The sequence below is a fragment of the Python bivittatus genome, unplaced genomic scaffold (assembly GCF_059951505.1).
Source record: "Python bivittatus isolate LINGU-HERP-01145 unplaced genomic scaffold, Pbiv_v1 ctg000480_np1212, whole genome shotgun sequence".
In the NCBI taxonomy this organism is placed as follows: domain Eukaryota; kingdom Metazoa; phylum Chordata; class Lepidosauria; order Squamata; family Pythonidae; genus Python; species Python bivittatus.
This window is the reverse complement of record NW_028277075.1, coordinates 61,896,784-61,920,971: the sequence shown is the minus strand read 5'-3', so window position 1 is coordinate 61,920,971 and position 24,188 is coordinate 61,896,784. Positions and strand designations below refer to the sequence as shown.

General features: G+C 39.1%; 1 protein-coding gene across 2 annotated transcripts in view; it reads left to right on the top strand.

Annotated features, from left to right (window-relative positions):
- The first annotated feature begins 293 nt into the window (after window positions 1-293).
- Window positions 294-24,188, top strand: part of LSP1 (lymphocyte specific protein 1) — a 91,671-nt gene continuing 67,776 nt past the window's right edge. For both annotated transcript variants that reach the window (XR_003085088.2, XM_007431674.4), the window contains exon 1: window positions 294-448. Coding sequence is in view for 1 of the 2 variants with exons in the window: in XM_007431674.4 (XP_007431736.1) it covers window positions 369-448 (80 nt within the window). In the remaining variant the exon portion in view is untranslated. The remainder of the gene's footprint in view (window positions 449-24,188) is intronic.

The following is a 24,188-nucleotide window of genomic DNA, read 5'->3' as shown; positions in this document are numbered from 1 at the left end:
GAAGAATGTGAGGTATCTATAGTTGCAAGTACAGATGTGCTGCTGCAGCCTTGTGAGTTTGACTTAAACACCAAGATTGCTCTGTGAGCTGTAATTACGCTTTGTTCCTCTTATGGCCTGCATTAGTACTTGAGATTTTTGGGGGAAGGGATTAGTTTTCTTCTTTTAAGACTTCTTTTTTTTTTTTTCAAATGATTCTTTCTGATTAAAAAGTAAACTCACACCCTCAGTCCCACATGGTTTCCGGTGCATCTGGCTTTAGAGTCAATACAGGAAGAGTGGTGAGAGAACAACTGCACACTTATCATTCTTACAAAACAGTTTGGAGAGAAAAGTGACTCAACTCACAATCTTAACCCGCAAAGAAAATGGCTGATGAGCAAGAATGTTTGAGAGACCTTGAGAGTGAAACTGGGGAACAGGAGGGAGCCCAAGGAGAGACCCAAAGGTAAGGAAGTCCAGCTTAATTGTTAATCATTTTGACTTCTGATTTTTTTTTTTAAGTAACTATAATGTCTATGAGAGTTTTTAGAAGAAAAGGGGAGTGGTGAATCCAGAAGTATCTCAGGTAATCAATTTGGGATCCAGGGTCCAGCTTCTTTGGTACTTTGGCCCGCTTGTCTGCAGTTGAGTTTGCAAGGCACTCTTACCTATGGATAACTTAATCAGTTAACCCAGTTTTCTGGGTTCATATCACTCACTCATTAACCACTTGGTCTGGGTTCATACAAGTTAGTCAAAGATATGGTTGGCTAATTTGTGGCTCATATGAATCCAGTCTGTACTTCTTCCACATGGTCTTAAATATTAAATTCTGGCTTTTAGGAGCAAATTAGGTGTCACAGCAGCAGTTTAAACCTCAATCATGAGGATTGTATGGGAGATGAGAAATGTACCAGTCTGTTCCCTCTGATGCCATTTTTCTCTGCGCTAGACTCTATACAATGCAAACTACAACTTGCTGATGGGAAAGCACTGGGGAATAGCTGCAGAGTGGACATTTTGGCCAAGAGGCAGAATTTTCTGTACTCCTTACTGTAGTTCCCTTATTGCTCCTCACACTGGCCTCTCACTTTCTACAAGACTGTGACAGATCTATTTTAAAAACTTGATGCCTAGTCTGAGTCTTATATTAATGGTTATGAGAAGTAGAGTGGCTATGCATCTTACAGCATGCTGAAAGTTAATATAGCTACAAATCTTGAGCCTTTCAAATTCCTTATGTCAGCCTTGGATTGCAGAAAATGCAATGACTACGGAGATACCCATGATGTTATAGTCACACTGGAGTCTTGGCCTTTCTTGAATATGTGTGTGCTTGTCTTCACTAGTAGCACTGATTTAAATGCAGAGGAGATTGTATTTTCTTATCACAATTCTGAAAATTAAGACAGATGCAACCCTATGCTTTTCTTGTGTGTGTATGCGCATGTATTCATGATTTTGGGTGGGCAGATTTAAGATAGCAGCTGTTGGGTGGACAAGAAGAAGCTGATGAAGACTTAGATTGTGGCATATCAGGTAGAGGAAAGGTTTTTTTACCTCCTTCCCTACATATTGTAGTCCTGATGAAAAGCTCCAACATACCAACCAGCTCCAATTTACCCTGGATGGGGAGCTTCCTTGAAAGCCAATGCTTTTAGTGAGGAAGAGATTTTGTTGGATTTCCACTTACAACTATCTTTGTAATTGTGAAAATAGATTCAGTGGTATAGTGTCTTTACTTATCTTCCCTGGCCTTATAAGGAAAGAAGCAACAAATAAAGACCACTGTGCAAAGGAAAAGCTGTTGATAGGAACTTTGGGCCCACTATTGGTTTATCCTTTAACCAAGTTGGCATTTTTCAACAGCCTTGATTCTGGAGTGCCCTTAGTGAACCCACTGCCTGGTCCCTCCAGTATCTCAGGCACAAGCCTATGATTTGATCCTTCATCACAAATGAATGAAAAGTAACGTTTTAGAGGAGATGATCAGAGTCAGCCATATACCCCCTTTTGCTTCAATGTAACTATAGACTTTGCATGAAATGAAGCCTCCCTCAGTGACTTTGGTGTAAGAAGCAAAGATGAATGTAGAACTTCAGACCAATCATTTTGCTAACATTTTAAATACAGTCCCTGCAAGTAGTGATTAAAGCACATAATGGATAATTTAATTCACTTAATCTTGAGAACTTCTCAGAAATAAAGACTATAATCATAACAAGAGTGAATTGATTCAACTTTCCCTGGGCTTTGCTTTTGGTATTATGTTATCACCAGCCTCCCCCTTCAACTTTCTAAAAAGCAATGCATTGAATTGGTCAAAGAAACTTGTTTTGCAGCACAAATATACTTAGGTATTATCTGAGAGGAAGTCTCAAGGTCTTTGCAGGACTCCATCTTGAATTGCAAAGACTCCCAGTCACTGCTGTTTTCTCAATACCGACTTCCCTTTTATGTTTTCAAAATGACAGGTACACGGTTGCATAAATATTGAGTTGGGGGGGAAGTATTTTTACTGAAATGTTCTTTTTATGATTTTTTTTCTGATTGTTAGCCTTTGAGAGTGAGTAGCATAAAAATGTAGTAAATAAGTAAATAAATAAAATAGATGGAACTGGCTGTCCAAGGTGATCCTATTTTTGTTGTTGTTATTGCTGCTGTTGTTAAAAGCAAATCTGTAGGCACCATATTGCCATTAGCCAGCCTTTTAAAATTTAGCTACGTTGAAGAATGATTATCTGGATGATGATGATGATGATGATGATGATGATGATGATGATGATGATGATGATGATAGTCTGAAGATCACAGCCTCAGAATTACCTGTATTGATTGATATACCTGGTAATTGATAACACTGGCTCAAGACTGGGAATCTATTTCCTGTTCCCACCCAGGGAAGAGAGTTTATAGCATTCATGAATGGGTAGCTTGAGAAATTGAAATTATATTCAATCAAACAACAAACCAACTCAAAAAACATTATGGTAGTGTATGCTTTCAATTTTATATTCAGAAATGCTTTCAGCACCTTGCATCAGTGCAGTTCTCTCTGTGACAATTCAAGCAGCCATGTATTTTCTGAGAACCTGAGAAAAAGTGCAATTGCTTTAATGCGTTAATTCGACTAATGTGATTCTTAAAGCAGTTTGTAGAAGTTTAAAAATAAAAAAAAAAGGAGGAGGAGGAGGAAACAACAGTGGCTGCTTTAATGAATAGCAGAGATGAGCTGTACTTGCAGGAGGTCTGAAACATTCACTGACTCATTTTCGAAGCATGCATAGTCCTAATTCACAATGTTCAAATGAACAATTTTCATACGGTGGAGTAGCTGTTGCCAGTCACCACATATTTCCTAACACATTCAACAAGTCTTTAGCACAAAGGCAAGTCTGAGATCAGTACTTCTGACTCATCTCCAGAACTGCAATGCTTCTTAGGAGAGGCCTGTAGGAAGGCCCCTTGTAACGAGAGAACACTTGTACGACTTCATGGGCCATTTTTGTGCATGTCTCTCCCGTGCCAGCAACTTGTTCCATGTGTGGGAGATCCTCAGTATTAGCTGGTGACTATGCGCTAAGGTCGTTTATGGAATTCATATAGACTTCGTCCTTTGGGCCTACATAGAGGAGCTGACCATTGTGCACATAAGGCAGTGTTGTCCAAACTTGGCCACTTTAAGATGAGTGGACTTCAACTCCCAGAATTCCCCAGCCAGCCATGCTGGCTGGGGAATTCTGGGAGTTGAAGTCCACTCATCTTAAAGTGGCCAAGTTTGGACAACACTGACATAAGGGGTCATTGGCACATATGATTATTTGATTTTCAAAAAAAAAAACACCACCACTGACAATTCTTCTAGATTTTTGCATTTCTAGTAATTCTTTTGGATATCTAGGATAGAAGGTACGTAATATATCTCGTTCAAAATGTAAGGAGCATGCATTGGATCTGTGGACCAAACTGCAAAGTTTTTCATCATTTTCTTTTTCTTTTTGGCAAAAGTTTAAAACTCGTACGCTTTCTTTAGGTACTTTTGGGGTTTTTTCCCCCTTTAAAAAACCTATTTTCATCTCAGTCTAAATTAAGATACACTCAAGTTCCTTGAAATAGGAAAACGTAAACTGCATATTGAACTTTACATGTGAATGAAAATAATTGTAGTTAGTAAAACTGAAATATAAATGAGGAGGGATTTGTGTGCATGAGAGAATGGATACTTCCAGGCAGATGTCCCCTAGAGCCGCGGTCAAACGTTTGTGTGGGATTGTTCCATTTCTCTTTTCTTTTATGGAAAAAAAGATGGGAGAAATATTATAGAAAAATATGGGAGGGTTATAGTGAAAGTGATGGTGTCTGGATACCTTCCTTCCTGTAGAATTCCATGAACAGAGACAAGGGAAGATCAATGCAGGATGAAAGGCTTGCCTGGAAATACCATATGAATAAAGGTGGCTCTAAGAAACTCAAACTGTAGTCTTGTGACTATCAAATCAGAAATAAGTTGTGCTGTATTTAGTGGGACATACAATATGTAAAAATTGCATGTGCATGCACTTTAAGATATTGTGGGTGTGTACATGCACGCACATGTATGTTTTAATATATTTCCTTTGCATTTTCTGTGAATAATGGCTTAACCCGAGGCAGTTGTATCTGCTGCAGGCAAGCAATGGTCTAGAAGAATTGCAAGAATTTGAAGTACACTTCACTTTCTTTAACTCACTTTAGCTCTTCAGCAAGGAGGGTGAGCAGAAAGGGGCTGAGTCAGAATACAAATGCAAGAGATGTTGCAGTAGATTCCAGACGAACTGCACAGACTTTTTCAGGATTTCTCCTTCTCTCTCTCCATTTTTGCCATCCTCCCACAAAACAGTATTTTATATTCACTGCACATGCTCCACCCTAACAATTGCCTTACTTCCTCTTTCTTTCTAACTTTTTAAATTGCTGTTTTAAAAACATTGGAGTTTCCCCAAGCCTGTTAATACTTCAGTCTTATTCATTCTTTGTTTATTTATAAATGATACATTTTGAGTTATTTATGGATGGATACGTGCAGAATGTATCATATATCATATCATATATATAATATAAAGCGATGTCTCTTCAATCTCCTGTAAGTAAAATAGCTTCAGTTGGATAGGATTACACCCCAACTTCTTCTTAGCTCCCAAATGCAACAACAGTCACAACTTCAAATTCATATATTAGTTAAGTCAACAAATTTGGGAATAAAGCAAGAAAAAGTAATGCCTTTGAGACATTTGAAGAATTTAGGGGCAATACAAACAGAATTTGGTGCAATATTGTGAGCACATTAGGTACTACTGTTACTATGAAGGAACAGTTTTATTTCAAAGATTTAGAACCAATTTATATAATATGCAATGTGTTATCCAAAAAAGGATCTACAAGTCAAGACATTAAAATGAATCAGTGACTGTAGGAGTAGGAGTAAGAACCCTAAAGTTGCCAGTCCAACCTGGGGGTCCATGAAGGGCCATCTTCAGCTTTTCAAAGTAAAATAAATGTTGTTTTAAAAACTGCAGAAATCTCATGAGATCAGGAAATCTCTTCTGATCACATAAGGAATAGGAATGCTAAATCTTGTAAATACTTTTGGTGATTTTTTTTTTTCCTTAACACCCGAACTATTGCTTGGAAGCACACAATGGTGCCTTGGCTGGAAAATGGTATCCTAAATTATTATAAATAACAAATTCATCAGATAAAACATCAACAAAATATGACAATTTAAAAGGGCACTGCCAACTTTCCCTAATTGGAAAGTCTCCATGTATGTTGGATTACAACTCTCATAATCAGCAGCTAACATGGCCTTTGACCATCCTAATTGGGATGAATGGTTTTGGAATCTAACCCACCTGGCTGTAGAAGGCTGTTCTAATCCATTACTTTAATATTGCTTATGTTCATGCAACACACTCAACCATAAAATAGCCAATATAGTTTAGCCTATTATGTTGTGCATGCATAGTATATGTAGTTAGTTTAATGCTGCCACCTAGTGATGGTTTGGATTTTGGCAGTACAGGTACAGTAGCTCTAACCTTGATAAAATTAACCATGATTAAACATATCATGCAAATACAGCTTCAGAATCAGAGTTTTCTCTAACTAGAGAGTCTTAGCAGAACTCAGCTCTTCCTGCGGTGAAAGGAAGATCTGCTGGCATCAATATGAGTTTTCCAGACTGTCTTAGCTCTCTGTGTTTTGTAGTTACTTGATGTTTTGCAAGTATTAGAAACAGGGATAAGGTTATGTAAATCTTGATCTGAGGATGAGGCAAACAAAATGTTGCGAGGACACCGAATAAAATTGGCTGTACCAAGCCATTCTGGTGATGCTGTAACTCATGAGTGAAGAGCATGTCACTGATAACCTGAAGTGCTTTCTACTTATCCTTCAGTTGGTAGAAAACTATAGCAGCATGACATTTGCCGAACCTGTTGCCAGTCCTTTTGGTGTCTCAGTTCCTGTTTTCCCACCCACTGCAGTCACCTGAATTCCCTCCAAGGAAATGGGTGACAAAGCCAAAGAGATTTTGCCCTTGGATGGGGTCTGAATGAGGGAAATGCTATTTAACATCATTACAGCTAAGGATGATTTCAGCCTGCCTGCTTTCCTCTTCAGCTCAGGATGGGATCTAGGTTATGTCATGGGATGTGGCAGAAAAAAAAAAAAAAAAGGTTTCCAGAGTCTGTATTTGCCATGGTGAGCTGCAATTGAAGAAGAACCCTTAGTCACTCTAAAGAATGAGCTCTCTTACATCCCCAAAAATCTTAAGTTAGTACTCAAAAACGTGATGATAAAAATATCAGGTGGAGTACAGCTACTGGCTTCTTCATTTCCAGAAGAAGCAGAGGTACTTAAGTCATAAAAATGAAAATAGAAGTGGGCCAGAATACTTCAATATTTTGAATTTTTGAAGCTGTTATGATGTGGAGCTATGACATTTAGGGTTCAGGGATTGGGTGCATGCTTATCTTTCAAGATGAGGTGACTGAAGACTTTTTCCTAATTGTTTTGAAACAAAACAAAACCAAAAGGTTGCTGCTTAACATTTTTGGCCAGATTGCTCTCTAAAGCTGGAGTGGCATTCCTGACTAACTTGGGACAAAATGTTCCATGGAAACATAAAAGAGTTTTTGTTGTTGTTTGGCTGCCTTTCCCTCTGAGGAAGACCTTTCTCAGCAAATGTGACTTGCCCCAAATTTCCAGTAACTCTCCCTCCCCTAAAGTCACCTTAGGTGGAGAATAAATGGTCTGGCAAAAGTGCAGATTTAAATAGTGCCTCCAACAAATACGATAACCAAGGAGTTGCCTCAGCACACATGACAAATATTCCCTGCCACTAGTCCCAGTTAATAACTGAACTTCTGCATTTTGCATAAATCAAAATTGAATGCAATTAGAGAGAACACAGATTGCAGGGACGTGTGAGAGCAGGCTGGTATCTTGTGAAGCAGACTCACCCTTTTTGCTGCTAGAGCTATGAGCCCTTGGACTAAAAAATAGCTCCTTACAGGCATAATCAGTTATCCCTGCCCATCCTTCAAGGTTGCCTTCTGCTCTGGCTTCTTGTTCCCAATATCTGGAAGCTGCCCATATATGGCCATTGATTAAGACTTGCTTTGTGGGGCCAGCGGGCTCCATCCTTTCCTTTGCGTGTTCATCCTCAGCTGTCCTGAATTCTCTAGATCTCTTAGAGGAGACTTGGAGAGTCCTAAGTTGATTACAGCTACTGCTAAGAATATCCAGCACTGGAAGGAGATTGTCTGAGAAAATTGATACCCAGAGAGGCATCTTTGGACTCCTTGGAACTGCATTCCAGGTGGCAAAGCAGAAGAGTCGTTGCTCTATGTTTAACTCTAGTGCCTGTGGCTGTGTTGAAGATGGTAAAAAGTAACACATTCTATTTTAGTGACTGGCCCCCCACCCCACACAAACAATTTTTCTTGTTATGGGTTACACTGTTTAAAGAAATCAGTTATTGGTGAGGTTGTCCACCCTGTTGGTCTTCCAGATTCCACTAGTATACTGAAGATTTCATTTTTGAAATACTCTTTCTGCAATCAAAATTTTAATCACATCTAGATTAATAACCAGTCAGAAGCTATGCCTGGAAACTAAAAAGAAAAGAATTCTCATTATTAACTCAGCCCCTCTGATAATACATCTTGATAAATGTTCTTCTGCTAAGCTTGATCTGATTCCTGGAAATGGTGTACTATTCCAAAATTAAACAAGCTTAAGTGGTAATCACAGCTAATAAAATGTTAATTTAATGTGAACCTTGGTATCTTTTTCTTATTTTACTCAGGCTGCAATCCTAAACATGCTTAGCTCATTAGACATATTTCTGAGTTCACAAACTACCTCAGTTTGTGTTGGGCAGCAGCATCTGTAACAAGCCATGATGATGTCAAAATGATATGTGCATCATGACATTATTGTGCAAAGGGCAAAACTTAATACTTGCATCATGACATCTGACACAAGTACATAAGTCATGTTGTCTGTATCATGACATCATGATGAGCATGCCATCATTTGCCCTCCCTTGTCCCATTCCATGGATGCCTGTGTATGTAATTTTCATGTTCTGCATGGCTTCATGAGAATTTCACATGAATCTTGTGAATGACACAAACCGCAAAGGACTTACTCCATATTAAAATAAATAATGCATAAATATATGTACAAAGTGATGGTTAAGAGGATTGTTCACCATTTTAGGGGGTCTGAACCCCGTTTACCCTCAGCTGTTACAGGGTTATCCACACTTTTGGAAATGGATAGGGGTATATGTATACGTTTTGGTGAGAACTATCTCAAATAATTAAACAGTAGAAAATGAGTGCTGCTGGAAACATTTATCCAAGACAAAAGCCATTGAAGAGAAGCATTCTGCAGAAGTCAAGGCTAGCTCTACCATCATACAGAATGCTTGAACATTGAATGGTGAAGAATGTAGAATGGACACAGTTGAATATTCCAAGTGAGTTGATCTTTACTTCCTAAGTTTCCATGCTGCCACTGATGATTGCTATTTTGTTATCAATGTTAAGGTACAGCTCCTAATTTAATAAGCTTTTGTATCATGTGGGAATGGAAAAACACAATGGTTTTGTGAGCAGTAAACTATACATGTTCCTAGAAAACTGGTAAGAAACACAGAGGAGCAAGAACTGGCATTTTTTCTTCATGTCATAGATGCCTATGGTTCTTTCTTGTGTATGAACAGTTTCTTGCTCCAAAGAATTTATAGTCTAAAATTCAATATAGTGGAAAGAACAGAGAAGGTGGGGAAATGGGACAATATGACTATTTCAAATAAAGATTCTGTCTTAAAAAAATAATTTTCAAGTAATAACTCTTCTACGTAGTACAGGATAATGGCATTTGGATTAAATGTTATTAATGTATGTTGGTATAAGCATGCCTATATAGATAATTACCATCATTTTTTCACTATTATACAGTAGTCCTTCAAGATAAAACTGATCTTTTTTTTATGATCACCATAGGGCTGTGCAACATCTACAGTGGAACAAACTTATATTTTGCTACATAATTAACTGTCAACTTGGCCATTGAATAATTGATATTTGGACAAAATGTCTCTTGATATAACCACATAGCCAAACAACCCTCTCCTGAATAGCTCAGATAATCTTCTGAGCTACTTGGCAAACTCTATAAGTATAATTGCCTTACATTGAACATAAGACCAAGAGAAACAATGGCTGTTAATGGTTCCCCGAGTTCTAAGACTAAACATTTTACCTCTGCTATTTGAAGTAGTCTACAGATGTAAAACATCAAGCTTGGGATCTAATACATGCAGTGGATGTGTTGTGTTGCCAAATCTGGGATCATTTGTGCTATGGATCCTTTCTTTGGAGCGTGCTGGCTAATTCTGTGATGAAACAAGAAATGATTGCAGTGATGTTCAAATTGTGGGTTGACAAACCAGCTGTTGGCTTGTCCAACTGACATAGAAGAAGACCTGGAGCTCAAGCTGATATTGAAACACTGTTCTGTAAATAAGCATAAAGTTTTCTTGATGGACTTCTGGACAGAAACAGCTTATATCCTATACTAAACATTAATACAATGTTATGTTGAATAGCTGCTCATAATCAACTGGTCCTCTGAATAAATGAGAGACAGGACACAATGACCCCTACCTGTGCCTAAGATACTCTGCTACTAAGAAACAAGCTGATTAAGAGAAGAGATAACTTCAACACAAGAACGCTACATTTATCGTTGGTGATGGGGGGTTGTGGCACTGAAAGTTTAAACTGTATATATTTTTCAAACTGTAAAATAACCTGAGAAGAAATTATAGCATTTCTGGCCAAAGAAACTGGCTTCACCACATGCCTGATAGACATTCTTAGAAAATGAAGATGACAGATGGCTCTGGCTCAGTGTTTTTGTTTATGAATATGCCCACCTGTCCAGAAAAAAGACAAAGGTAATTTGAGAGTTGATCATGAGAATCCTGGGGTGCAATGGAAGGTGGCAGAAGGCTACTTCACTGGTTTTCCTTCAGATAAACTCATGATTTGTGAGGGGCCACACTCACAGGAGCAGCCATTTTGGAAATGGCAAACCCTCTCCTCAATGTCAGCTGTTTTCTTTGAGTGGCCATGTCTTTTTAAAAGGTCAAAGGTACTATCCAAAACATTTGGGAAACCATGGCTGAAGCTAGCCTGAAAATGTAACATGTACCTGTATATTGCAATTGAACTTTGCAGCAATATTAGCACACCCAGACATGCTGTTCTTTAAGGGTGCTAAAGCAAAAGCATTTGTCAACTGGGAGAAAAAGTTACCAGTATAATCATATAGATGGCCACAATTTAGGACTATCGGTCCTCTGCTTCCATGTACATCTGGGGCAGAATTCCTTCTGATTTAACGTCAGTGCTGTAAGCTCCAATTAATCATAAGCTCTCATAATTGTAAGCTTCAGTGCTCTGATTATTAAAATATTGCCTTTGTGGAATACTTTGTGAATTAGCTTGGCAGTAACTCAATGGGACAATGTTGATATTAAACTATGGCTGGTATTAGTTTAGAACAGTACCCTCATCCACAAGAGATTAACTCAGTTTGGAAAGGCTTTTCAGATTTATCAGCCTGGTACTTATAACTACATTGGACTACAGTTCCCATTACCTACAGATACCACACCCTCTGGCTACGTTGGGTGGAATTGATGGCTACAGCTGTGCAATACAGCTAAAGAACAGCAGGCAGCAGAAATGTATTTAAATATACACAAATACATACAAATAAAGAAGATTGGATGAAACTACAGTTGTCCTATTTAGTAGGGATTGATTGATTTCAATTTTAGTTGGAGGTTTATATATTTACTTGAAGAAACTCTAATGGAACTTTCTTCTTAACAGATATGTAAGATTATAACTTTTGCATCATATTAACCTTTTAATATACATACATCACACACATTTTTTTTCAGAGTGCACATCTATCAAATTGTATTTAAAGGAATCTAAATATAAGAAAATGTATTTGAGAGTGTATTTCTTATTTCTACATGATACTCCTGTCACAGGAAAACTTCTCTCTGCTTACCTGAAGGCCAGTTCTAACACAATCATTGTGCAGCTCTTCCAACTGCCCCACCTTAATGGCTTCAGCCATTCAAAAATGGATGAAGTGCTGGAAAAATACAATAGAGTTGATCATCGCTACACAAGGAAGATGACCTGAATGAAACAGAACATTGCACAATAAGGAGGGCTTTGGAAGCACCCCCACCCTTCTAAGCAGCAGGGAATCAGATGCAATTTCTTGCTTGCCCTCAAGGGGGCAGGCTCTACTGTGCCATTTTCTAAAAGCAGCTGAAAAATGATGGCTACTGTAACATCAGAGGGAATCTCAGAATAAGATGGACTGAGAGAAGTTCATTCACTTTGCATTTTAATGTGATGTCACCTAATTTCCTTATTTCCTTCAAAGCAAAGCACAATGGTCCTTGCATGTTCATCCTTTGCAATGTAATTTTAAGGACTGAGAGCCAGTGTGGTGTAGTGGTTAAGGCACCAGGCTAGAAACTGGGAAACTCTGAGTTCCAGTTCCACCTGAGGCACAAAGCCAGCTGGGCAACCTTGGGCCAGTCACTCTCTCTCAGCCCTAGGAAGGAGGCAAGGGCAAACCACTTCTGAGAGTTACCAAGAAAACTTCAGGGACTTGTCCAGGCAATTTCCAGCAGTCAAGACTGACTTAAAATTGTGCATACACACACACACAAGAACATTTGAAAGATGTATACAAAAATACATTTATTAGTGAAAATGATGTATCCTCTTTGCACATGATTCACTGAATTGCCCACCAAAATATATACCTTGAGAAAAAAAACCTGTGAAGATGGCATGTTGATGAGGAACTGGTTCGAAATAAATCTGAGATGGGGGAAGAAAAAAGGGACAACCCCAACCTTAACACAAGCAGAAACATTGAGATGATAACATCTATGAAGGCTGCTTTGTGAGAGTCCCTCCTGAAACAGTTTTCCATATTCACACTCTTATTAGAATCAACCAAGCCTTGCTTCCTTCATAGCTGATTCCCTTCTGTGTAAGTGGCTATACCTTTCATCAGCAGTGTCTCAGCATTTGAAATGGAAGTTTCTAATACAAAAAGGGGACAAGATGACCTTGATCGCCAATATCAAGTGACTGCTAGACTGGGAATTAATTTCTTCATGATATCCATGTGAAATTCCAAGGAAGATAGCCACCAAAATACATTAAGCCTTAAATAGTCTTTCCATGGTATGACAATAATGTAGAAGGCAGATGAAGTGATGAGGAAACAGAGGAGAATTAGAAACTGAAGACAAGGCTGTTTGGGGCAAGAAACCACCCTTGAAGAATGATTGTCTGGGAGTGGAAAATGTAATTTAAACTATATGTGCCTATTCCTAGAATTCTTAAAATTTCTTGTGTCACTGTTAATTGACACAAAGCTTCAGATTTCTTTTCTGTAATGAATGAAATCATCATACGTGAAGACTGATCACTAGGAGTTTTGAGATGGTCGAGGTTCCCTATTCAGTTCCCTGCTGTGTTGGAACTTAAGCCTATTTTCTCTTACTTGAAAGGTCGGTTTTGTTCATGATTGTTTTCCATTTGAGATTGTGGATCTATTCGCTGTTCCCAGTCCAGTATGTCCACCACAAAGCTGTGATTGTTCCCTCCACTATGCCGGCCCCAGTCCAGGGGTTAAGCTTTTTCTTGCTTCAGATTGGAAGCATGTTTTCCTTGTCAGTATATCTGTCTTAATATGCTCCAGATGTGCCAGACAGTCACTTCAGCATCTTAATCCTGGTTTTCAGTAATTGGAATTGTCTTTTTTACAGAAAGGAAGACTGCTGTTGGAGACACTTGGGGGATTTATGGCAATGAAAATTGGGGCGGAGTGGTGAGCAGACACCCCTCCCTTCCCATATGAAAAATGTCTGTTAAGGTTTCAGGATATTAGAAGGAAAGTTATTATTTTATAAACCCCTTCTTGATGTTGAGGGTCCCTCACATGAGCTGTATTCATAATCGCATCATTTCACATTTTAAGGGGCAATATAAAAAGGCATGCAGAAATATCTGTCCTCTACATGTTGGGGACTCAGTGAACATACCAAGCACACTATCGTGCATTAGAGAACTGTTGCTAATTTGAGCTGTTAATTGCACTCAATTAGCAAACAGACATTGTGTTATTCTGCCCAGTTCTCTAAATTGAGACCGCAAAGTCGCTGCATCTCTCCCCATCAATTATCTTGCCACTTATTTTCAGTAGATGCTTGTGAAAACTGCATATGCAATCGAATTCTACATCCATTTCATACTAGTGAAGAATGCTCTAACTGGGGGAGAATTGCATTTTCCTAGTGACAAAGTCTCCCAAATAAAAGAACTTTGTAATGAAGTGGAAATCTGAGTGAGGCTGTCAAGCTGTGCCAAGGGCAAAACAAAATGAATGCAATAAACAGAAGATATGATAGAAAGCCCTGGGCAATTTGAAGGTGCTAATTGTTGTTGTTGTTGTTGTTTTGTTGTGGTTGTTGTTTTGTTGTTGTTGTTGTTATTCCTCTTATACTGATGAGTGCTGGGTATTTTTGCAGTGATTAATGAACACAGTTGTCATTTCTGAAGCTTTCTAAAGAGATGTATTGTGTGTATGTGTGTGTATACATACACACACATACACAACACACACACACACCTACATATGCAGATTTAGTGGGGTTAATGTGTACAAAATGCCAGAGAGCAGCTAATGGGGATAAATAGTAACAGTTCAAGTCTATGGAGGTCCCTTTGGTGTCATCAAGGGAAAAAATAGGTCTAAGGGGAAAATTTAAGGAAGACAAGGAAATCATAATGTCAAGGATGGCCAAAAGCATTTTGCTGCTCAAAACAGAGCAACGCATGAGGGCATCCACCTGCAAATTAAAATGTAGAGAGGTATCCAAGGCCAATGAGAGACAATGCTGCATCTCCCTTTTGCTAGCATTTTTTAAAAAATGCAATAAGAATCAATTAAATAACTAAACGCTTCCTGTCCTTTGGGATCACCCCAGATCAATTCATTTAAGCCATTGTCTCAGCCCAGGGGTAGGGCTAACTCCACAAAATGTCACTGCTCTTTCTAATCCACAGTGCTAATCTCCCTGATGCCTCTAAGGCAGTGTTTCTCAACCTTGGCAGCTTGAAGACGTGTGGACCAAGCTGCCAAGGTTGAAAAACACTGCTCTAAGGACTCCTCAGGCAAGGCATCATTGTGCTCCAAAGACCCCTGAGGGCCAGCTCTCTTGTGTGGAGACATTCTCAGAGCAAGACCTCCAGGCAGGTGGATGCTCTAGTCCAGGGTGCCTGTGGGCCCTGATGTTCCACTCGTCAGAGAAAGCTTCAGATTCGTAGGTTTCTGCAAGTCCAAATGCCTTGCTCGGAGGGTTCTCAGCCACACACACAGAAATTGCTTGTACCAGGGTAGTCCTTGTGGCCTCCTTCTCCATAATGCTTTGCTACAGTGCCTTGTTGCAGTAGGGGCCAAAGGGATCAGAAAGGTTTACACATGAGACAGTAAATACAGTTGTGCTACTGTTAGCCATTTTGTTATGTAAGGATACATTGAGGGACCGCTTAACAATATCTAATCTGTGAATGCATAAAAAGTTCAACCGCATCTTACTTTTGTATACTTGAATCCTGAGAATTACTGTATACCTAACTCTTTAGCCATACCTTGGACTCTGTTTCCTAGTGACAAAAAATGGGACATTGTTAGAAAGAAGGGCTGGAATCCTGGGGGGTAGAAAAGAAATATGTTGGCAGGTTTGCATTTTGTACCATTTAAGATGACTGCTTATCTTGAGGTAGACTCTGAGGGCTAACACTATTGTCATCTAAACTGTTGCAAGCTTTTAAAAAATTATGTTAAAACATTGCACTTTTTGCATCCATGTCCAGGAACAAACAAACATGCATAGCATATGTATCGATGAATATAGTACACTAAAAATGTACTACAGTGTGTGTGTGTTTGTGTGTTATTATTACCAAGGTTGGACAAATCATATTTTGTTAAGTGACATACCTTTGATTTTCTCTTTTTCCCTTCAGAAAGATCTGATAATTTGTACTACCTGGAATCCCAAATGTCAAATAGATATTGCGTCTAATAAAGGGACACTAATGGCAGTGCTAAGATTTTCTAATCCTAAACTTGTAGTGAATTGTTAAGGCTCGCTACTAAATGCTCACAAAATGTGGTTCCTTTTATCACCCGCCAGAATGAATGGAAAATATGACATTTCTTCCTGCATGGAGAGGGAGGGAGTAAAGACAGCTTTTGTCCCACAGATGGAGTTTACATAACAAGCAGAGCATATGATGGCTGCTCTGTTTCTCTGTGGAAAAATAGTAATTTACTGAGAGACTCTCCATAGCGTTAATTTCTGACTCACTTGGAATGTTCACTTCAGGAAATAGTATTTGGGTTTGCACTATTAGACTTGCTGAGGAACAACTTACGCTTTTCAAAAAAGAAAATACTCCGTCATCCCATATTGTTCTTATATGCTTTTTTTGTGTATTCTTGAGGCCCTAGCCATAAGAGTCCTTAATGTGGTTTAGCTAACATTTTAGACTTTTTAAGGACCCATCTCTTCAATAACATTCTCCAGACCATCACAAAATTAGATTTCTCTACTTATTCTTTTGAGGCATATATATGAAATAATTCATACAATCTGATGTCACTCTTTCCATATGAATGGCCCAGGAAAGTCCCCCCTGTTTAGTGTTACAGATAATCATCTCTATGTTATCTCTGAAATCCTTTGGGAGAGCTGTATGAAACAATGACCTTTTCCATACTTTCCTCACTCTCAAGATGTGAATAAGAATGGATAACAAGGAAACATGGCAACGGCTTAAAAGCTTATTTTTGGATATCTGTACCCAGCACAATCAGCATCTTCCGGCAATGCCTTTTATATCTCTTCTACTTTGGATTTCTGAAGAATGGAAGAGGGAAAGTAACGCTTAGTTTGAATGTGGGATTGGAGTCTACTGGAAACCTTCCAGAAATATGCAGCAGCCTGTGTTAAGCTGTGAAGTGGCTACCTTCTGCCCTTCAAACCTAATGTCGCTTAGAAACATGTGCCTGGAATGAATAACTGAGAACTATGTGGTGTTCTTCCAAATCGAAAGCAGTGAAATGAAAGTCTTAGGGAAAAGATGCTATGCGCTTCACAAATCAACACAGCAGCCCTGCCTCAAAGAGCATACACTGAAAAGTCAGAAAGTAATTTTGCCTCCATAGTTCATGCTGGCATAGAAAGTGCGATGTAGGATAATGAATCAGACTAGCTAGCTATTGATTTTGTAGTCTTAATTCAAAGAATTGGATTTCAGGAAGCAAGGTATATGCTCTGCTACTTACACATGGCAGTTCTAAGTTTTTCTTTATAAGTTGTACGATCAAAAAAAGATGCTGGGCTGCTCTGACAACATGCTTTTCCATTCATCATAAACTTGTAAGATGGGTTAGACGCTTCCACACCGTCATAGGTGTAGCTCTTCTTGCCACCTGCTGCAGTTTTGCATCCCCGCCCAATGAGAGTTCTGATTGTTGTTACAGTTGGTTTGGATGGATGAAGAAAAGAAGGGGAGAGCTGAATGACTGTCCAGCTGGCCAATGGGAGGGCAGATAAGTTGGTACTCCAGCCAACACACTCTTCCACCCATTTTCCTCATGGAGGGAGAGGTAGAAAAGCTGTCCATTCGAATGATTGGGAAGATTGGCAGAATGAAAATCCTAGGACAGGATGGGAATTCCTATCAATTGGAAACCATCTTGTTCACAGTTCCAGAGGGTCTGGGTTAAGCCAAAACTGTCCCTCAACAGACTTAATTAGCATGCTTCCCAAACACAAGTTGGCCAGGCCAGGCCAAGCCAAGTGGGTGAAGAGGGATAAACAGGATATGGCAACAGCAGAAAAGAGAGGCAGACATTCAGTGGCAGCCCCTTGGTTTCCCCCTCCCTCTTGTGTCCCCTGTTGGGGTGGCTGGTTCTGACTACAGCTGGTTTGGGTTAGAAGGAGGAGGCAAGGACCAGAGGTTGCTGTAGCCTCAGGTGTCAGAGCCCCTGGAGATAATTGTCTTTCTTGGAGTTACAGCTTCTCTGCTTGTAGGAGTCTGAGGATACCAAGTAGCTTGGCAGCCCAGCACAGAAAGGGGATTGGCCTGGTGAAGAGGGAACATGTGCCCATTGCTCTCCCAAAGCTGGCACCCATACTGACTGGTACTATTTGCACTGCCCAGATTGACATTAGTTGTTGGCCTAGAGTCAGCACCAATTAGCCATGCTCGGAAGACAATCAGTTGTTACCATCAACTTTGCCAAACTTTTTATGTTTCCACTTCTACCGTTCACAGTGGTTTAAACTGTGGAAAACAAGAATATGTATTCTAAGGTGGTAAAGATGCAATTCCAGCTTCCTTCAACCTGGTGTTGCCTTCCATTTATAAAACTAGTACCAGTGTGGTATAACAGTTAAGAGTCAGTCTATGACTGGGGAGACCTAGGATCAAGTTCCTATTGATCGAGGGCTTATTGCATGGCCTCAAGCCAATTACTGTCTTTCAGCAGTTGCTGAGGATACAATGAAGAGAGATCTCATGTCTGTTGCCTTGAGCTCCTGAAAGGGAAGACAAAATATAAAGAGAATGTATTCCATTACAATAGCCATCACCCCCCAACCAGACTGGAGAATCCAAGGTTGGAAAAACTTTTCTTAGACCTTTTTGTTTGTTTGTTTAAAGCCTGTTCTTTCATTTTCTAAAGTCAAGAGAAGCCCATTGAAACGGTTTTAAAATCATTTCAATTCATAACTAATCAGAAATTAAACATAATGTTGTGTCATGAATGGAGAAAATTAGCCTCAAAACAATAGAAGGTCCATTCTAGCATGCCAGTGATGGATGTTGGATTGAGGATGTGGATGGCAGGCAAAAGAGAATGGAAAAGAGGAAGGAAATGTCTGGGGAGCAAGGAATATCTGCCCTGAAATCACAATTCTCCACTGCTTCAGTTGTATAGGAGTGGTGGGGAACAAACTGATTCTCGTCACCCTGGCCCCACAAAGCTGTTCAGACTTGCTGTGAAAATATTTACATTGAGTTTTCCTGACTGCTTGGGCAGTGGCTGCAAATATGCTTTTTCTTTTTCTTTAACTCACTTGTCACAGACCCAAACCAGAGTCAGTTGCAATAACTTGGCATCTTGCAGAGCATTTCCACTTTTTAACATTCTACATGTCAGAAAACCTCGGTGGTACCACAGCATTTTTATAAACACTTTCTTAGGTTTCTTTCTTTCTATCCCTTATTTTTTTGGTTTGCATTCTCCAGTTCTTTTTTCAGTACTGTTCTTGATGTAATGGCTAAACACAGGAGATTTTATAAGAGGTAAAATGCAGCTAGTCCTAAGTACTGAAGTTACACGTGGGAACAGCCTGCACTCAGGAGTAGTTCTAACTATGCCTCTGCATTTACATCCTTGCAATTGTTAATATAATGGACATATCTTCAATTGGTAAAGGACACACATATTTTCTACATATTTAAATTATTACAGCATACACCAAGACATTACATTCAATATGGCAGAACCAAAGATCATGAATACGAAAAGGTTCAGGGGCAGTAGATTGTGGCAATGGGACATCGTACCCAAGTTTTTGATTTTGTAAGCTGGTTCAATAATTTAGAACCGATAATTAAGTAGAATATTCTATGATTCTACATGAAGCTCCTCATGCTGGGACACCACTTAAAACCATTCCTCACTAGTGATTTACAGTACTGCTGGAATGGCTGACAATCACACTTTGTTGCCCAATTCCTCTGGATTGGTTGATCTCATCTCCAGCTATGCTTTACTCAGCCTTAGCCCATTGTTTTCCATACTGCCAAACTCAGATGGAGAAGAGATTCAGGACAATGCATCATTATTCTGGCACTGATCTTTCTATCCTTGTAGCAGTGGTTTTGGAAAAGATTGCTAGTGAGAAAAGACTCTGTAAAACAGACTTCGGTGAATTCTCCTTATAAGATGGCCAGGGAAAAAGCTGTTTGAGTTGCCAGATGTCTACACTGAATTTCCTGGAGATGGGATAGAAATCTGCTTAGAGAAGCATAGATTCTGGATTGAGATCTGATTTTAAGAATCAAACAACTTGAATCCTATTATAGCATAAGGTAATAAAGAGAGGAATGCTCTAGACTGGAAGTACACTGCATGCACCTTTCTGAGAGGCGAACAAAAATGAAATGCCATGCCCCTCATCCACATCCATATGTGAGATGGTCTCAGAACAACAAATAGGATTTGACTCTGTTACCACACCTTAGAATTACAAAATCAGAGAGTTGGGAAAGAAATTGAGTCCAATGACCTACTTAGAGTAGGAATTTAAATTAAAACAACCCTGACAGAGGCTGTCTAGCCTCCCTTGAAACACACCCAATGAAGAGGAGCCCACAACCTATCTCAGTAATTATATCCACTGGTGAATTGCTCCTACCATTAGGAAGGTTCCCCCCCACCCTATTCATTCAGAATATGCCTTAAATCTAGACAGCCAGTTTGGTGTAGTAGTTAAGGCATCAGGCTAGAAGCTGGGAGACTGTGAGTTCTAGTCCCACCTTAGACATGATGAAGCCAACTGGGTAACCTTGGGCCAGTTGCTTTCTCTCAGCCCTAGGAAGGGGATAGTGGCAAACCACTTCTGAAATCTTGCAAGGAAAACTCGAGGGATTTGTCCAGGCACCAAACCGCCCCCCCCCCTTAAATCTATTATTTTGTTTCTTTATTCTGCAATAATAGAGAATAGATCTTCTTATTTTGTATGACATTCAGTTATTTGAAGGTGCTATCATGTTTGCCTTCAGTGTTCTCTTCTTATGGCTAAACATGCCCACATCTTTCAATATCTTTTCATAGGACTTGGTTTCTAATCCTCCGATCATCCTTGCTGCCTTTCTGTGAACCAGTTGCAGTTTATCTGAATTATTCTTAAAATGTGTGTCCAGCTCTGGATATAATATTCAAGGTGCAGCCTGACCAAAGCATTTCTTGTGATTTGGAAACTAGGCTTTTACTGATGCAACTTAAATGTGTGCTTTTGCATGCATATCAACCTGCTGACTAATATTCAGTTTGTAGTCACCTATTGTTTCATATATTTTGTCACTAATACTATTGCCAAGCCAGATATATCCCATTCTATATTTACACATCCATATGTTTCCTAAATGAAAAACATTACATTTGCCTCTGTTAAACTTCATGCTGTTATTTCAACCCATTTCTCTAACTTATCAAAATAATTTTGAATTTTATTTCTATATTCTAAGACGTTAGCTATCCTACCCAATTTTGTGTCATCTGCAAATTTAATAAGCAAACCCTCATCCAAGACATTAATAAAAATATTGAGGAAAAACAAGGCCCAGGAATGAATATTGTTAATTAGATTCTTTTCATTGTTATACCAACTAACCCTCACTTAACTAGCTTACTAATCAGAATGTTATAAAATGCTTTGTCAAATGCATTTCTCAAATTAGGTCTTTAGCATTCCCACAGTCTACTAAAGAAGTTAATTGTTACTGTCAAATCTATGCTGATTTCTGGTAATTATTGCATTGTTTTCAAGGTGGTTACAGTTTTATGACCTGCTTTTGCTTTGAAAAACAAAGATTTGTCTCATACTCATCAATTCAGCAGAATATTTGGTAACAGGAATAGGACAAATTGGAAGTACACAGTGGCAAATCTTTATCTCTCTATTGGATGGAACTAACATAGCACATTTTGGTTTACTGGGCATCATAAAAATACACAGCAACAGTGATGGCTTTGGTTCATCACCATAATCAAATACAGTGGTACCTCGGGTCATGAACGCTTCTGTTCACAACCAATTCGGGTCACGAACAGCACCATTCGCAAAATTTTGCTTCCGTTCGCGAACGCCGGATCGGGTGATGAACAGGATCCGTGGCCATTTTCCCTCCTGTGACACGTGGTCGTGGCTTCCTGTAGGGAGGGGGACTCTCCCTCCAAGCAATAACCACCTCCCCACCCGCCTTCCTGTCCTCCACGCCAGAAGTCGCATCAAGCAAGGTTAGCGTTCTCTCTCTTCGTACTGTACTTTGTGTCATATTTTTGTGGTTTAAAAACAAACAAACATATGGTTCAGAATGGATTAACCATAATTACATTGAGCCTTATGGGAAAATTTGATTCAGGTCGCAACCAAAATCGGTTGGCGACCAAATTCGGAGGGATCAGAACAGATTAACCGTATTTACATTGAACCTTATGGGAAAATTTGATTCAGGTTGCGACCAATTCAGGTCACGACCAGAGTCACGGAACGAATTAAGTTCGTGACCCGAGGTACCACTGTATTCCAAAGTGGAAGTCTCCATATACTTTGTCCCAAGCTCAGCACTCTATTCTTGATCATCAATCACCTGCAACTGGATAGTAATTTCTGCATAATGATCTTTCAGTCTTTTTGCATCTTCCAAGCTCCATGAATGTTGAAACATGTTCACATAACTACTCTTTCCATTATCTAAAGGAAGCTGAGTGACTGCACTTGAATTATGCACCAGAATGTAGTGGGAATGAAAATCGGTTTCAGGATCTCAAGGCATCTGTTTCAACTTTCTATTTGGATATGAGCCTCTGTATTGTATCCTACAGCCTAAGCCTAAACAATTCAAATTATCATGGCACATTCCCAAGAAATCCTGGAATTGTAGTTTTGTGGGGTGATTTGATTTCACTTAGCAGTGCTTGAAGTATGTAGGGAAGAATACTCAGATATTGAATGATAAGCCTGAAGCCCCATCACTTGAATATTACCAGAGATGAAAAGAAAAGGAAAGGAAAGGAAACCATTAAGTAAGTGGCAAGTTTCCTGTATCCTGTATTCCTCTTTTCCTGTTTGGCTAGGAGCCACATTTTTATTATCTTATTAATTAATAATATTTATATTATTTTATGTATTATTTTATTATTATTTATTATTATTATTTATATATTATTTTTATATATTATTGTTTCCCAAGATCACAGGGAGTGTAATAATGACATTGTGATAGCATTGAAGGAGCAGGGACCAAATGATGGCTAGTATTTTCACTCAGAATAGATATGTTAATTCTACTAGAAGCATAATGCATGATGGGCTTAGTTTTCGCATGCAAAAAACTGTGGCATTTAAAACCAACAACTTCCCACTGACTTTTTGCTATGCAGTCTTGGAGGGCCCTGGAAGTTGCATAAATGTGGTTGGATTGCCATATGCAGTTTAGAGGCCACGGTTTTCTCACCTCCTGTTCAATCCCATGGTTCCCTAATTTGGCAGTCATGAAATATAACTTTCATCCTACTGTGAAGGAATTCATAGTCCAACTCATGGAGGACACAAAATTAGAGAAGGTTGTTTTACCTCCTATAACCCAAGCATTATTTATAAATTCCCTTGGGTTTTAATAGGAAGCTGGAACAATAAAGCTGGTGAAAACCTTTCCCCTTCTGTAGTGTACCTTGTTGTCACCTATTTTCACAGGAGAGTCCTCCTCAGTGTTTTTCCTCTGAAACCATGTCCCCATATGACTTCTGTTGATTTTGCCAGAACAAATAGGCTCTTTTGGATTTGTCCTCATTGTTTCCTGAGGTCTCAAGGCTAATTTATGTGGCTAACATTTACTATGCGGTTACTTTAATCACATTTAACAACTCAGATTGCCACAGTAAGCATGGATTGTGCTAGAAGTTGGCCCGATAATAACATGGTCATAGAGCCTTTCTTCATAAGCTCAATCTATCATATAAAATGAATGCACTCTTTGACAGTGTAAAATGTTCCTCATCTGCTCACTTATCTGTCACATCTAAAGCTACCTAGACAGCTCCCTTACAGAGGTATTACAGAATCAACAATCATGGAAATAGGTTTCCCTGCAAAACGTCAACAAAACCACATGTAACAAGACATCTTTCTTCTCGTACTTCTAATTCCAATTCTGATTCTGTGCTAAAATGCTGAATGAAGAGTGCAGAAGCTTTGCCTGTAACACAAAATGGAATCGTACAAAAGCTAATGAAAGGAAGATATTCAGCATACAGTTGTAAAAGAAGCCACAAATTATGTCAGATAGTTTCACACTACTCTTTAGTTTGCTAGCTGATCATCCCTGTGTCACCAGTTTTTTTTTTCTCTTATCCCTAAAATCCCAAATGATCATTCTATTACTAATTTGTTGTGCTAGCTGTTACCATGAGCTATTACTGTGCATTGAACCTCATATTTTTAAAAAATTCCCCAAAACACTTGTTGCTAGCATGTTTATCTCACTTCCTGCTGTTTTCCTCTCCCCTTGGTACAAACTATCCAGAGTTTAGTCTTCTGTGCTGGTTCCTTGTAGAATGTATAGCCTGTCCTTTCTCTGTTTATAGTACACAATGACTTTGTAGATACAAACGAATATGTTAACATTTGGGGGTACTGAATACTGTATCTCAGTGTAGAATAAGTTATATAA